This window comes from Spermophilus citellus, assembly GCF_964194105.1.
Source record: "Spermophilus citellus genome assembly, chromosome: 12".
Classification (NCBI taxonomy): domain Eukaryota; kingdom Metazoa; phylum Chordata; class Mammalia; order Rodentia; family Sciuridae; genus Spermophilus; species Spermophilus citellus.
Window position 1 is genome coordinate 74034701 of NC_138198.1, and position 16511 is coordinate 74051211.

At 38.5% G+C, this 16511-nt stretch overlaps 1 protein-coding gene across 1 annotated transcript in view; it reads left to right on the forward strand.

Annotated features, from left to right (window-relative positions):
- The window catches only part of LAMA1 (laminin subunit alpha 1), a gene marked incomplete at its 3' end in the record, with an annotated part of 152632 nt that overhangs the window by 25153 nt on the left and 110968 nt on the right, over positions 1-16511 (forward strand). The window contains exons 2-3 of the mRNA XM_081263467.1: positions 2097-2267; positions 2662-2774. Of these exons, the coding sequence (XP_081119593.1) occupies positions 2097-2267; positions 2662-2774 (284 nt within the window). The remainder of the gene's footprint in view (positions 1-2096; positions 2268-2661; positions 2775-16511) is intronic.

Consider the following 16511-nt stretch of genomic DNA (forward strand, 5'->3'; position numbering starts at 1 on the left):
CGTTTTAATGAAATTGACCAATGAATAACTTAAAAGTTTTTTTTTTTTTTTTTTTTTGCACACCATACTAACAAAGCAATTTGTCTTTTCATTGAAAGTATGTGTAGAAGACAGTAAGGTAAGGAAAAATGCGAAGTTCTGTTTTTCCTTGTGGTACTGAGGATTGGACTCACGTCCTTAGCATGTTATAGGCAAGTGCTCTGCCACTGAACTACACCTCCAGCCTACATTGGGAAATCTTAAAAACCCTCTCATAACAAAGAACTACCTGATGCTGGTGACCACTAGTGATGTTACTCACCAAAACGATACTCAATGTATGTACATGAGATGTGAGCAAATTGTCCAGGTATAATCCTCCTGCCGCAGCCTCCTGAGTTGCTGGGATTACAGGCATGCACCACTCTCAACTCTAATAAGTATTTTTTTAATAGGTACACAGTAGGTTTTAATGTAGCAGCTCTTACAAAAATAACCATTTTTGTTTTGCAGTTTAAATGATTAAAATGTTTATATTAGAAAATGTCATCAAGCACATTAGGTACTACCTGCAAAATAAAAATCAAAAACATGCATCTTTTCTATATAACTAAAATTATACTGTGATATTTCAAATGTCAGGGGAAAATAAACTTTTCAGAAATAGTATTAACTATATGTCCTTTACAAAGAAAAGATTGTGTTCTGTGCTCTTTGAAGGTCAAGTACTGTAGAGGAACCTCACCAAGCTAAGATCCTCCTGTGCTCTGTTTGCAGTGCCCATTCATGTGGAATGCCTCCTCCACATCACGTGCCATTTGGCCGCAGTTTCTCCATCTTTCCAGAATTTTCACTGCTATTATCCTCTTTTACCAAGATAAAGTTAAATCTCGAAAGAATCTACTTTTTTTCACAATCATGTTTTCTGAATAGTTTGGACCTGGTACTGATCCCAGCTGCTCAAAGATAAAAATCAGTTGAGACAAAGGGACTCTATAGAGGCAAGGATTCATTATGAGTTGAAGAAATATCTGAAAATTGGATCTTTGTGTTCTAAAGTTTTGTTCACCAAAGAAAACAGGCAGTAAGGAAACTGAAGAAAGAGAGAAAAAAATCCAACACAATTACAGGAAAACCTATGAGTCCTACCAGAGGATTGCAACTGGAACAAAGTGAATAGATGCCCTTCTTCTCAGGGCGAGGTCTGTAGATTTCACTAGTCAGCATGTACATTTGAAATTTATCTTGAAACCTATTTCCCCAACATTTTTATTATGGAAATTTTCTATCAGAAAATTAGCAAGTTCCAGGTGCTGTGGTGCAAGCCTGTTACATCAGTGACTTGGGAGGATGAGGCGGGAGGATTCCAAGTTCAAGGCCAGCCTCAACAACTTAAGGAGAAGCTGTCTCAGAATAAAAAAATAAATAAAAAGAGGACTGGGGATGTATGTCAATGGTTAAGTGCCCTTGGGGTTCAATTCCTAGTATGCACTCCCCTGTAAAAAAAAGGAAGAGTAGAAAACAGGGTGTAGTGAAAATTTATTCTCCCACAGAGATTCAACAATTAACAATTCACTCTATTTTCTTTATCAACAGTCTGTCCACACACCAGTCTGTCTGTCTATCCATCAATCCAGCCTATTTTTTGATGCATTTCAAAATGACTTGAAGGTATTAAGGACACTTCATGCTTAAACATTTCAGCATTACCTCAATATTTGTTTATGATTATTTTATTATTTGAGGTAAAAGTTGCTTATAGTAAGATAGTCAAATCTACCCAAACCTTAAGGGTACTCATTATATGATTTTTTTTTTCACAACTGCGTAGGCAAGGGAAACCCAGACTTTCATCAAGATACATTCTACTTCAGAAAAGTTCCCTTGTGTCCCTTCATGGTCAATCTCCACCCAGGTAGCCAGCATTCTTGTTCTGAATTTTTCTAATACATGAGTTTTGCTTGTCCTAGCATTTCACATCAGGGAAACCAGACCGTGTATCTTGCTTTTGTGGAAGGCTGCCTTCATCTCGTGCTTGGTTTTGCCATCTCTTTTTGATTGACCTAGGAAGTGGGTTGGGAGGCTACACGCTGATTTGGTGAATCTTTGACTTTCAGGTTTGTTCCCTGCCATTCTTAATCTGGCCAGCCATGCTGACATCAGTGCCAACGCGACCTGTGGAGAGAAGGGGCCCGAGATGTTTTGCAAACTCGTGGAGCACGTGCCCGGCCGCCCTGTACGCAATGCCCAGTGCCGGGTCTGTGACAGTACCAGCTCGAACCCCAAAGGCAAGTGCAGCTCCTATGCATTTTATTTTATTATTTAATTTAACATAATGTTTGGTGCTGGCGTGGGGCCCAGGGCCTTCATGCACTCTCCCTCCAAGCTGCACTTCATTCCCACCCGTGGGATGGTTCAACCTGGTCCTGATCCCAGTGGCTGAAAGATAAATATCAGCTGAGACAAAGGGATTCTGCAGAGGCAAAGATGAACCGTGAGTTGAACAGAATCTTGAAAACTGGATCTTTGTGTTTTAAAGTTATTTTTTTTTTCCCCCTAATGTGACAACTGAAGACTTCTCTCAGGAAGCCATGCTTTTAAACCCATGAGGGTTTAAAAGCTCTAGAATGTTTAGAAATTCAGGAGCTGAGAGGAATGCCTGTTTTTATTTTCTCTTAACAGAACGCCACCCAATATCCCATGCGATAGACGGCACCAACAACTGGTGGCAAAGTCCCAGCATTCAAAATGGGAGAGAGTATCACTGGGTCACAATCACTCTGGACCTAAGACAGGTAGGTCTGGCCAGACCCTTTGGGGAATGTCTGGCTTGTTTTCTAACACATTCTGATCTCACTGTTTTCCACCAGGTGAAGTCATATGAGGTACAGGAGTAGTCCCTGGCACCATTTCTTGTCACACTTATCCTTCTCAGGTGTCTCCGAGGAGATGAGTGACGTTGCCTACAGGTGATTGATGTTCTTTGCAGCTGTTGGCAAGGAATCCTCATCATTCAGGACAGAATGCCAGGCAAAGGGCTGGATGTCCCAGGGAGAGTCACAGACACCTGGGGCAAGAAGGACAAATGCACAGAGTCCTTAACTTTCAGCTTTCTGTCTTATCATTATGCATTATGCAAATGTATTGTATAAGGGTTGCTTAAAGCTGGGCATAGTTGAACCTCTTGACCATATCTTACCTCTGCCAGATGCTGTCTGTCCCAGGCTATGTGTAAGCTGGGCTGCCCGGTGCTAATGTGAGCAAAGTCTTTAGCATGAGCAGGAAAGGCCAGGTAGATTAGCTCTGTCACATCTTCTCCTACCTGGCTTCAAGGCCAAGATGAGAATTCAGATTAATATGATATTGGTTGCCCCAGTATTTCTGGAAATGGGAAAGGAGTCTGTGTGGAAGGCATGAAGAAGAGAGGGGGAGGTATGTTGGAGCTATTGTTACAATTTCTGATTTGAGTTCTCTGTAAAAGCCATTGCATAACATTCACGTGTATTTCCATTCAAATTCTCTTGTGTCATAGATTTTTGTGTGAAATATTTACAGCAGTAGAAAGAAACAAGTAACTGAGGTGTGCACTGTAGGATTGGAATTTGTAAATTTAGTGACAATTAGGATTCTTTGAATAAGTGATAGTTTAAAAAATATGCTGGATTTTAAGTAGAAGGCAATATTGTATAACTTTACATAGCAGGAGCTTTTGATCTCTAATAGTTATAGTGGATGAGTTTGCAAAATGTGACATTTGTGAGACTTTTTCCATACTTGGTTTCACAATTTTATGGAATTAATGCTTTCTATAGCAGTTACAACTTAAATTAATATGATACCTTTTAATATTTTTGAATTCCTCCAAATAAAAAGAGAAAGAGCCCCTTTTGTCCTCTCCCATCTACTGAAACTCAGTGCTAACAATGGTTCTGTGGGCATTGTTTGATTTTCCCATTACATTTCTGATTTATTTTCCTTTTTCTAAAGGAAAAAGTACAACCATGTTGATTATTAAGAAAGCAGTATTCTATGAGTGCTATCATTTGGTAAGTGTCCTGCAAAGCCCATGTGTTCAAAGCTTGGTGCCATGTGGCACTTTTGGAAAGCAGTGGAAACTTTATTAAGTATAGCCTAGTGGAAGGGAATTAGGTCACTGGGGACATGCCTTAAAGGGAATGTGGGGTCCCTGGGCCCCTGGGCCCCTTCCTCCTTTTCTTTTTGTTTTCATCTGTCAGGAGGTGAGTAGCTTCCTCTCTCATGTTCATTTTGCATAATATTCTGCCTTGTCATAAGCCTAAAAGCAATGAGGCAGATCAACTATGGACTGAAACCTCTGCCTTTCTTCCTTATAAGTTGATTATCTCAGGTATTTTGTCACCATCACAGAATGCTGACTAACACCATAAGGTTAGCCAAACTAAGAACTGGATATTTTGCCAATAGACTTCAAACTCTTTCTGAACTGTCCTTTATCTTGACATTGATTATGCTTGACTTCATCCTGAAGGGAACCCTTTTGTTTGGGATTGGCTGGAGCTAGTGGAGGAATTCCAAAAAGGAGTATCAGTTTTAGATCCTTAAGACATATTTCAAAAACATGCATGGATGTGTAGTTATAGATCTCTTTAGGCAATTTCTAGTGTTTTGGAGTGAGCTTCTTTCTAAAAGAAGATAATTAAAACAATACTCAGAAATTCCTCTATCTTTTACACAGCACAAAAATTCTGCAGTGCTTTCAGTTTAAAAGGTATATTGTGTATATGTGTACATATATACATAATGCACTAATTAAAATAACAACAATAGAAGGTAGAACAGTAGAGTAGAGCAAGTAGATGGGAGAGGACAGGGAGGGTAAGGGAAGGTGCTGGGGAATGAGATTGAGCAAATTATGTTATATGCATATATGATATGGCATAACAAACCCCCTATTATGTATAATTATAATGCATCAATTTAAAAAGTACATTATACTTATATCTGGGCAAACGTTTCTGAAGTTTATTTTTTAGGTTAATTTTTTTATTATAAGCATTTTAAAATGTGTAGAACACATATTACAGTGAACCCACATATCCCCACCCTTGAGATTTTTAAAACATTGTGGCACATTTGCTTCAGGGGAACTGCAATCATCATTACATTTCACCAACAAATGTTTCCATTTATATATTTTAAAAATAAAGATATTTATTCTGGATAGACATCACACCATTAGCCTGCTTAACAAAAGTAGCAATAGTTTTCTAGTAACTGTTTTGTCACCCAGTTTTCTCAATTTTTTTTACCAGTGTCTTCTATGTATATATATTTTTTCCTTTCAAACTAGGATTCAATAAGGACCACTAAGCATTGCATTTGATTGCTGTGATCCTTGGATCTTCTGATCTAGTTGTCCTGTGCTTTATATTTAATGGTATTAAATTTTTTAGTAGACCAGGTCATTCATCTTGAATGTCCCACATTCTACACTGGCTGCAATGTTTCATCATGGTTCTGAGACGTTCCTTTATCCCCTCTATTTCTTGTCAAATGAACTCAGCTCCAGATACTTAATTAAATTCCATTAGACAAGAACATGTCATGGAAGAGCATGGCTGCTTCACCTCACAGGCAGCCCTGAGCTAGTTGTCCCTCTAACAGTGATTCCTGGAGCGTTAGCTCCCTCCTCCTCCCACATCTCCCCCAAGCTTCTTTGGTCTTGCTGATGCTCAAATTTAGGGCTTAGCTACACCTTCCTCTTACTCTTTTCTTTTGCCAGAATCTGCATGTTTCCCTTTCTGGCCAACCATCAGCCACTGCTGGTTAATTCCTAGATCATGTACTCCCTGAGGTCAACTCACCTCTCCTTATTTTCCCTCTGGTGTTTTTTGAGGGATGTCTGGCTCATTCTTGCACACCCAGCCATTGATGTGGCTCAGGCACGGCATGAATACTCACATCAATGTTATTTTTTACTTCGTCTCTTTTTTTGTTTCCAGCTTGATTAAAAGATGATAGTGAACTAACAAGCCTTTTGACTGTTTTAGTCCTATAGAAATGTAACACCTAAAATGCAGATTTCTAAAGTAGAGTTACAGATAGATCTTAATATTTTCAGGAGCAGTGAAGCTTAACATTATAAATATGTTCATGTAACTCAATAAATATGTCAGCTCCTGAAGTTTTATGACAGCTAATTTCCGTCTGTGTTGGCAAATGCTGAAGACATCGATCTCATTCTTGAATTTTTAGTTGATGACAGCTATTGACATCACAACATTTTTAGCCTCTATGTATAATGCTTTACCTGGAAGATAAATTAAAGATAAAAAGTACAGCTATCAGAAAGTCCATAGATGTTGTACAGTTTGCAGTAAGGTTAACTACAGTGTTCATTTTGATCACATGTTACAAGAGGAATGATTAGATTTATTTTTTTAACTTCTTATAAATGATGCCCACTATCCTTTTTTTTATTGATTCATATTTTAGAAGCTCCTCTTAGATGTTTAGTAAGATCTTACTTTAAAAAATTCATGGGAATGGAATGTGTGTGGTATTTTTGTTTTAAGAAAAATAAAGCTGAGTGAACTTTAACAAATGTCAAAGTGACATTTATGTGGTGGTCTGCATTAATACAATGCTGTTCACTGTCGAATGATTTAGAATTTCATCCAGCAACCCCAAAATGAGCCAGTGATCACTTTTGATGACTTAAAATTGAAAAGATATAATTTGGGGGGAGGATGTACAGTCTGTGGATCTTGAATTTTATGATTGTCAAAATTCTTTTAGGCCCCTCTAGTTATATTATGATATAATATTATGTTAGTGCTTCTTAGCAGAACAGAAGTATTTCCAGTTTGAGAAATGATATATTAAAAGTTAATAGAGGGGTTGTGGCCAGGGTTATGGCTCAGTGGGATAGCACTTGTCTAGAATGTGTGAGGCCCTATGTTCGATTCTCAGCACCACATATAAATAAATGAATAAAATAAAAGTCCATCAATGTCTAAAAAAAAGTTTTTTAAAAAAATTAATACAGTGGCTGGGTGCAATGACACACACCTGTAATCCAAGTAGTTTGGGAGCTGAGGCAGGAGAATCTCAAGTTCAAAGCCAGCCTCAGCAAAAGCAAGGTTAAGCAACTCAGTGAGACCCTGTCTCTAAATAGGGCTGAGGATGTGGCTCAATGGTTGAGTGCCCCTGAGTTCAATCCCTGGTACCCCATTCCCTGCAAAAGTTAATACACTGGGCAGATGAAAAGAAATTCAGCATCATTAATCATGAGGGAAATGACAATCAAAACTACAAGATGGTGGGCTGGGGATGTGGCTCAAGCAGTAACGCGGTAGCCTGGCATGCGGATCCTCAGCACCACATAAAAATAAAATAAAAGATGTTGTGTCCACCAAAAACTAAAAAATAAATATTAAGAAATTCTCTCTCTTTCTCTCCCCCCCCCCTTTAAAAAAAAAACTATAAGATGGGCTGGGGATGTGGCTCAAGTGGTAGCGCACTCGCCTGGCATTTGCGGGGCCCTGGGTTCGATCCTCAGCACCACATAAAAAAATAAAATAAAGATGTTGTGTCCACTGAAAACTAAAAAATAAAATATTAAAAAATTTTCTCTCTCTCTCTCTCTCTCTTAAAAAAAAAAAAAAAACCACAAGATGCCACTTCACACTGATGAGGATAGCTATTATAAAAGAAATAGGAAATTATGTGTCAGCCAGGATGTGGAGAAATTGAACCCCCTCTTCATCGCTGGTGGGAGAGAAAATGGTACAGCCACTGTGGAAAACAGTGTGTTGGTTCCTTAACAATGAATCACAGCATTGTAATATGACCTAGAAGTTCGAGTATATACCCAAAAGGATCAAAAATAAGGACTCAAATACTTATACTTAACTTTCAATAGCAAAAAGGTAGAAACAACCCAAATGTCCATCAACAGATGAATGGATATGCTAAGTGTGATACACACACATACATATATGTATGCATACATGTATGCATATATGTATATACACATAGAATGTATGTGTATATAGAGAGTATTTTTCAACCTTTAAAAGGAATGAAATTCCTGACACTATAGCACGAATGTACCTTTAAAACATTATGCTAAGTGAAATAAGCCAGATGCAAAAGAAGAAATACTACATTTCCCCTTATATGAAGTACCTAGAGTAGTTCAATTCAGAAAGACAAAAAGTGGCATGGTGGTTCTCCAGGGCCTGGGAGACAGGAGGGTGTGTGTGTGTGTGTGAATGTTTAATGAGTGCAGGATTTCAAGCTGGGATAATGCAAAGTTTTAGAGGTACATGGTGGTGATGGTTGTGAATTTACCTAATATCACTCAACTGTGCACTTTAAAATGTCCAAAATGGTCATTTTATGGTGTGCATACTTTTCCACATTTAAAAAACATAATTCACCACATCTTGTAATCCAATCAGGAAAACAGAGACAATACCAGGCATGTAAGGGACTTATTTAGTATGAGGAGTTGGTAATACAGTACTGGAAAATTGGGGGAAAAAGGGATCAGAACGGTATCTCTGGGAGAGTAATGGCTGAGGAGGCAGGAGTGTGGGGCTAATAGCACCTTTGGACTTGGAGGAGTGTTCCCTGTTTCTGTGGGGCATGGTGAGGTTCCTTTGGGAGAACAGAAAGCAGGAGACTGGAGTCAACTGGCCCATCCAGGCCAAGGATGATGTCTTGAATGAGACTGGCAGGAATAGCAAGTAAGCAGGGACAGTCCCACCTCCCTCTTCAGAATTCTAATCTCTCTCCTCCAGACTCTCAGCCTCCTTCCTCCTTCTTTCTGGTACCTCCACTGGGGAGCAGTGGTTTTCAGAGTTCCAGGAAGCAGAATCCAGAAAGGTAGGTTGGATGTTACTTAGCAACTGGCACAAACACTCTCTTTGCAGGAGGTGGTGTCAATGCAATGACATAAACACTGAGTAGCAGCCTTTGACATCCTGGGACATTAGTTTGTTATTTATGGTAGTCAGCCAGATTCTGAATATGCACATGTGTCTTTTAGATTAATTTTGAAATGGAAATGCATATTTTAGAATTCTCCTGGAAAAATCATGGACTGCCTTCTAATTCATCCACAGATTAGGTGTCCTTGGACGTCAGCTGAGAGACTTCCTTAGGGCAGAACCTTGGTACTGTGAATCTAAGGACAGTGGTAGAGGAAATGGAGAAGAATTTTTTAATGTGTGGATGTGTTTACTATTAATTTTTGGTTGTGAGGTATGGTAGAGATGCATAGATAATGGTAACAAGATATACATTAGTGCAACTTGCAAAGTAGAATGTAATTGCATTAAGAATGATATATAGCACCTGACAAAATTCTTCACACTCAATAAACCTGTGTTTTCTTTCCCTCAGTCCTCTTTCTAACTCACAAATTACTTTGGATTCCCAAAGAACTTCAGATATCACCAGGGGGAATGCTAAACAAGACCTTAATATAATCTAATTAGAGATAGCTAATAGTATTAACTAAGAACTACAATTTCGGGGGCTGGAGTTGTGGCTCAGTGGTAGAGCACTTGCCTAGCATGTGCGAGGCCCTGGGTTCAATCCTCAACACCACATAAAAATAAATAAATAAAATAAAGGTATTGTGTCCAACTACAACTAAAAAATGAATATAAAAAAGAAGTTCCATGGAGTAGATTTTTTAGAAAATTAATTCATAAGTCAATGATTATTTTTCTGATTTGGAAAATAATATGGGGTTATTGTAGAATAATCAGAAGGTAGAGATGGGTGGAAAGAGGCAGAAAAATTTACAGTTCCTTCATTCTGAAATATTATTCCACTAATAATATTTTGTTGTATCTGCTTTCAGTCTTTTGCATGTGATTCCATGCATTTTATAGTGATGCACTTATTACATATTTACTGAACCAGACCCTGTGCTACTACACACAGGATCTGGATTGTCGTTAAATCCTCATAATCGCCTTACAAGCCTCCACCCATTATTATCCCCTTTGACAGACAATGAAACCAGGGCTTAGAGAGTTTAAGTAACTTGTTCAAGGGTAGGACTCCTGACATCCAAGAACCTGGGCTCTGCCTCTTTGGACCACATCGTTTCTCCAGCTGAGATTAGATGATATATGCATTGTGTCCTCATGGTTTATTTAACATTTTAGCACACACATTTCCCAATAAAACTACAACCCATTAATAATTTTTAAAGCTGCATTTGTCTTTCATATGGTTTACCCATCATTTGCACAATAATTCCTAGACCTGGTGCTTTGGTTATTTTTTAGTTATTGATAGTAACTTGAGTTTTTAGTAAAAAAAAAAAAAAAAAAAAAAAAAAGAAAGTTAACTTCATCTGTATGCCAATGAAGTAATGCAGTGAATAGAAATCATCTTTGAGGTTCATATTACAAATTTATGGTTAGCTTTATTTTGAGTATATCTTTAAGAAGGAATGTTTATTGCCTTGGATACATGTAAGAATGTATAGGTGCAGGTTACAGACTACTTGGCATTTTCTTCCTCCTCCGTGTTATTTCATCTGCTCTCCCTACAATCCTGGAATGCAGTTGTTCTCTTCTTTCTAAGAAGGGAAAGGGCAACACAGAGCCAGTGGATCTCTGGCTTGTCCCGGGTCATGTAGTTCATCTGCTAAAGCTTGGATTGCAAACCAAAATTTCTAGTTCTCTGGGCACTGTGCCTCACAGTTTCACCTCCCATGTCCTTGGACTCCAATCCTCGTTTTCCTTCTCTATAATTTTATGGGGACACTCTTACCCTTTCCTCTTGATTTGGGGAATATTCAGATGCTAGCACCCTTCACCCCTGCCCAGTTCCTTTGCCTGCATGGCAACTTGAAGGATCCTCTCCCTGAGAATCAGCAGAATATTATCACTTCCTTCATGTACTTTTGCAGTGGCTGGTAGTGCTGCTACCTAACGTATGATTTTTGGCCAGGAATCAGGAAAATGAATCAAGGGTTTATATTTTCCTTTAAACAATTTTTAAACCTGGGCAAAAAAATTCACTAGGAGGGTCCAATTTGTGAGTAAAAATCCTTGAAGAGATAAAATCTGTTTCATAAAAGAGAAAGTGTTTCCTTGGCTTTGACAATAAAGCTGCCTTTTAGAGCAGGACCTTGTTTTCTGTGTAGGTTTAATTAGGAAGTAGCACTTTGTTGTGGGAAAATAATCACAGAAAGGCCTTTGTTGTATGCAAACCTTTAGACAAGAGCTGCTTATGTGCTGGGTTTTATAAAACATCATTAAACTGAGTGTCTGTTGTGTCTCCCCCACCCCCCTCCAAATTCAAAAAAATTGACCCAAACTAGGTGAGGTTGGTGACTGTATTCAAATATAAAGCATTTGCTAAGCACATTGACAAGGTCCTTAAGAAAGGAGGCAAATTTGCACATTCCATCTTTTTAAAAGTTTTTAGGACAAAATCGCATATAGATTGGTACCCCTTATTACAAATGAGTCTTGACTTCATTAAAAGAGGTTTAGCAGAGACCCTTCCTGGAAACTCACTGATAGAAATCACTGGTACTGTGTACTTACATTGATTCAAAACCATTCCATTTCCATTTTCTAATGCCTCATACTGGCCTCAACCAACTTTTAAATATTAAGTTTTTCTGGAATTTTTCAGTGAATAGATCCGAAGAGATCTCAAGTTCTTCATTATGATTTGGAAATAAGCCACACTACATTCCTGCCCTTCAGACATTTGTGTGTGTGTGTGTGTTTTGTCATGTTCTCTGTGAAACTTCTATTTTCAGATTTATGTCTCCTGTTTTAACATTTTTACACTTCGTTTAATCTTTTCTTTTTTTTCTAAAGAGAGTGAGAGAGGAGAGAGAGAGAGAGAGAGAAAGAGAGAGAAGAGAGAGAGAATTTTCAATATTTATTTTTTAGTTCTCGGCGGACACAACATCCTTGTTGGTATGTGGTGCTGAGGATTGAACCCAGGCCACATGCATGCCAGGCAAGCGTGCCACTGCTTGAGCCACATCCCCAGCCCCTCGTTTAATCTTTTCACACATAGCTTGTCTTCTGGTTATTGATTGCTGTGTAAGATGACACTGGAAAACTTTGTGGCTTAAAACAGAAACATTTATTTTGTACCTTTCTTGATTTGAGGGGGGGTCAATATTTCAGGAAAGGCTTTGCTGAATGTGTCTGGAGACCCTGGGGGTGGAGGGAGAGCAGTTGGGGGAGAGGCCCTTGGGCAGCTGGGGCAGACCCTGGGGCAGGTAGGGACAGGCTGGAAGTCTATCTCTATGTGGCCTCAGGGCCTCTCTGTGGTCTCTCCATGTGGACTGGTGTGTCCCATCTCAAAGCATGGCTGCCTCCAACAGGTTGCTCACTGTGGGTTCAGGGTTCTGGGGCAGCTGTTCCAGAGAAACAGGCAGAAATTACATTCCCTCATAGACCTGGCCTCCAAGTCACACAACACCAACTTCCCCGTGCCATATAGACCACTGTCACTAAGGTGGGCAGATATCCAAGTGTAGGAAATGTGGACCAACCCCACCTTTCAGTGGGAGGAGAAGGGAAGAATTTGAGACCTGTTTGGACTCTGAGTGCCTCGTGCTTAGAAGGCATTCCTCTAGGAGGTCCAGGCTTTGCAGCCTGACACATCTTTTCTTCCAGGGTCCCACAGGCTCATACTTAGAAGAAGTGGAGAGCTGTATCATTCAAACAGGGACACCAGGACTGTACTTTAAACTGCTAGAGGTTAACAGCAGGTGAGCTGAGTAGGTGAAAATAATCAAGATCAGGCTTCAGAAATCATATGGGGTTTCATTTTTTTTGACAAAATTTAGTTTTTAACTTTCTCAACAAGAGGGGTGGTTTGCAAAAGAGTTCAGGATAATCATCTTGCCAATCGATAGAACTCACCAGGCCTTCCCTCATTTCCTTATTTGGTTTTGAGTGGCAGAAGATTGGCCTGTCTCAGTGTCTCCTATTCCAGCTCATAACTGGGAAGGATTTGGGGGAATGAGCAAGGACAGTTTTGCAGGATTCTGTCAGAATATGCTTTTCACATCCTGAACTGTTTTGGCATCAAAATAAAGCTTCTTGTATATTTATGGAAAGAAAGGGAAGTCCGTTCTGAAATCATTATTTCTTCCTGTTATATTGAGGCTTCAAAAAAAAAAAAAAAGGAGATTGAGTTTTAATTTCTGAAGAAATACCTGTTTGAGACATACAGTGCAGTTTGGAAGCCATTATAGCTTTAAAGAAAAATCTATTTATATTTAGACTTAGCTTCTACTTAGGCTATAACATTTCCATCTTTGAAAAGAAAGCTGTGACAAATTAAAATAGAGTGGTTTAGGAGTACCTCAGCTAAACACCACAAAATATCTCATGAGTTTTTATTGTCTTCAGTGGACCTTTTCTCTCCTTTATTCTAATATTTAAAAAAAAACATGATAATAGCAGAAAAATTATAAAATATAGAAAAGTTTAAGAAAAAATTTTTCTTTAAAAATGTCACCTGTGGCTCAAAGAACTGGAAATTAGCTTTTGCTCCTGTCTATCCTATCTCTGAGTACTGCATATATTTAATAAGTCGTGGAATCTCTGGTTTTGGGTGCCCAGGATTCATTCATGAATGTGACAGTGGCCCTGTTCACCCAAAGCCCTTATCACAGAGAAGGTAAGTTCTTAAGCTCTGTTAACCAGCGTAGCAGTGTTGCCTCCATGGTTGGCTTATGGCAGAGCTGGGTCCTCAAGGGGCTTCTGGTCTACTAGGGGAAACAGGCAATCAAGATATGGCTTCTGCTCTGTGGTACAAGATGTGTAGGGACTGAGGATGTGTGGAGAACACACAGGAAGAACAGCTGAGAGGTTCAAGGAAGCAACCCAAAGAATGACTTGCTAAAGGAAGGGAGAAGGATGTGGCGGGAGGCCGCAGCTTGGGAAAGACCTTCAGAAAGAAAAGCCTAGCTGTGTGCAGAGCTGAAATCATGCATTCAGCCCAAAAGTGTTTCCTTTTTTCTATTTATTGGGATATGCAGTCATTCCTTGATATCCACGGGCTTTTGATTCTAGGACACCCCCACACACACACACTGAAACACACATTGCAATCGGGTAAGAGATACAAAAGTCCACGGATGCCCAAGTCCCTTATATGACATGATGTAGTATTTGCATATAAACCACACATCCTCCCACACACTTTCAAGCATCTCTAGTTGACTTTGATACCTAATAGAATGTAATTGCCACGTAAATAATTGTTGTTCTGTATTGTTAAGGGAATAATGGCAAGGAAAATCTGTTCGTGTTCAGTGCAGATGCAACCATTGTAGGACTAATTACATGGTACATGAGCAAGATGCAAAGTGAACTGTGTCAACAACCAGTGCTGGTGAGCGACTGAGGATCTGAGACGGAGGGGAGCAGGACATGCCTGCCTATCACTGATACAGTTTCAGCAGAGTGCTAGGCTCCGATGTGAGGGCCAACTGTGATTTGCAGACAGTGAGAGGCGCAAAACTTGAGTGTATATTTGCATGAATTTTGACAAATCCAAAGACAAGTGTAAGCTATTCCATTATCAAGCCATAGAACATTTCCATCACCCGTCAGTATCCCCCTATATCTTTCCCCCTCAATTCCTTACTAATGCTTTTTCTGACTTCTAGCCGAGGAACCACTGATTTTTTTTCACTTTGAATAAGTTTTTGTCATATATATATATATATATATATATATATAAAAGTTTTGTTCATCCTAGAAATAGAATCATATCCTGCGCCATGTTTTTGTGTCTGGCTTCCATCTCTGAACCTTAGGTCCATGAGATTCAATGTGCTGTTGCCCATGTTCCTTTTATTTGTGAATAGTATTCTATTTCATGAATATGCTGAAATTTGTTAATCTATTCTCTTGTTGGGTTGTTTCCAGCTTTTGTCAATTGTGAAAAAGCTACTGTGAACGGTTTTATGAAAAACTTTTTCTGAGTGTATGTTTTTGTTACTCCAAGAGTGGAATTTGCCAGAGGATAAGACATTAACAAACCAGAGTCCAGAAAGTGCTTTCAGGCAGAAAGCGGGGCAGCCCTGTGTCTTCTCCCAGGAATTTCTGTGCTTTGATGCCCCTGTCCAGTATTTTAAAACCATTCTTTGCACACTTTGTCTATTTTCTAGTTGTCTGTAGGAGGGCAAGGAAGTACTGGTTTCTTCTTCAAAGCCAGCAGCTAAATTCCTGTAATAATTTTAATGGCCAAATAATAATCTCATTATCTGGTTACACAATAATTCATTTAACCTGGTCCCACTATTGGACATTAAAAATCCTGTTTCCAGGTTTTGGCCACTGTAAATCATGCCGAAACAAATACTTGAATATTTTTGTGGGTGTGTTCCTGATTTTTTTAATAGATTCTAAGAAATTGAATTACTGAATAAAAAAAAAAAATCTTAGACCCTTTTCAAACACAATCTTTATTGCCTTGTTTTTGTTAAAAAATATTGTTCAATTTATATGCTCATTAGCGGTGACTAAAAACATGTCTCATAGTTCCTTGGCAGAAATGGAGATTAGAATTTTCTTTTCTTTTTTTCTGTTTTCTGCTAATTGAACAGCAGATAATTAATTAAGAATAAGCTTTTTACATTTTGTCACTATACTGGACATACATTTTGGAACACTGGGCTGAATTTAGATGCTTTAACAGTGTTTGGTCTTATTTTCACATGGATAACATGTCATGATTGATATTTCTATTGAGGCAATCAGATTGCTTTATAATATGGTGGTGACATTTTTAGTTATTGATTATCAGTGCCAGAGGCCAGGTAGAATTTAAGTCACATTCTAACAAAAGAAAAAAAAAATGAATTAACTACCAAGTGTCATAATTTTTGAGAAGCACCAGTTACCAGAAAAATAACTATAGAACTTAGGGAAAGTGAATAAAAATTTTATACCTTTTCATTTGCATTTGGTAAAGTTCTTTCCTGTTTGTTATTTCATATCATACTTACAACATGAAAAATATATCCATGTTATTCATTGTGAATAATACAGTGATGTAGAAAAAATCCTCTGGATCTATCATTTTAAATCTGAATTGTGGAAAGCATTAAATTTAGTTTTATAATTCCTTAGATTATAAGAAATTTTAAAATATACTAAGAAATTTAAAATTGATTAATCAATCACCTATCACTACTTTTCAGTATGTGTGTGTGGAGAGAGCAAGAGTGACTGTTGAAGTCTAACTCTCCAAGCATTAGTGTTGGTGAGATGATTATAAAGTACGAACTCATTAGTGACTGTGAGAGCTGCCTGATTATGCCAATGCATACCTTCAGACCTGAGGTTCCTTTGAAATCCATGCACAGATACAGGTTATGTGCCACATGATGAGGTTTTAGACAGGGGCAGGTGGTTTATATGATAGCTATAATGGAACTGAAAATTCCTATTGCCCAGTATTTTTACTGTACTTTTTCTATGCTTAGATATGTTTAAACACACAAATACTTACTGTCTTGTTACAGTTGCCTA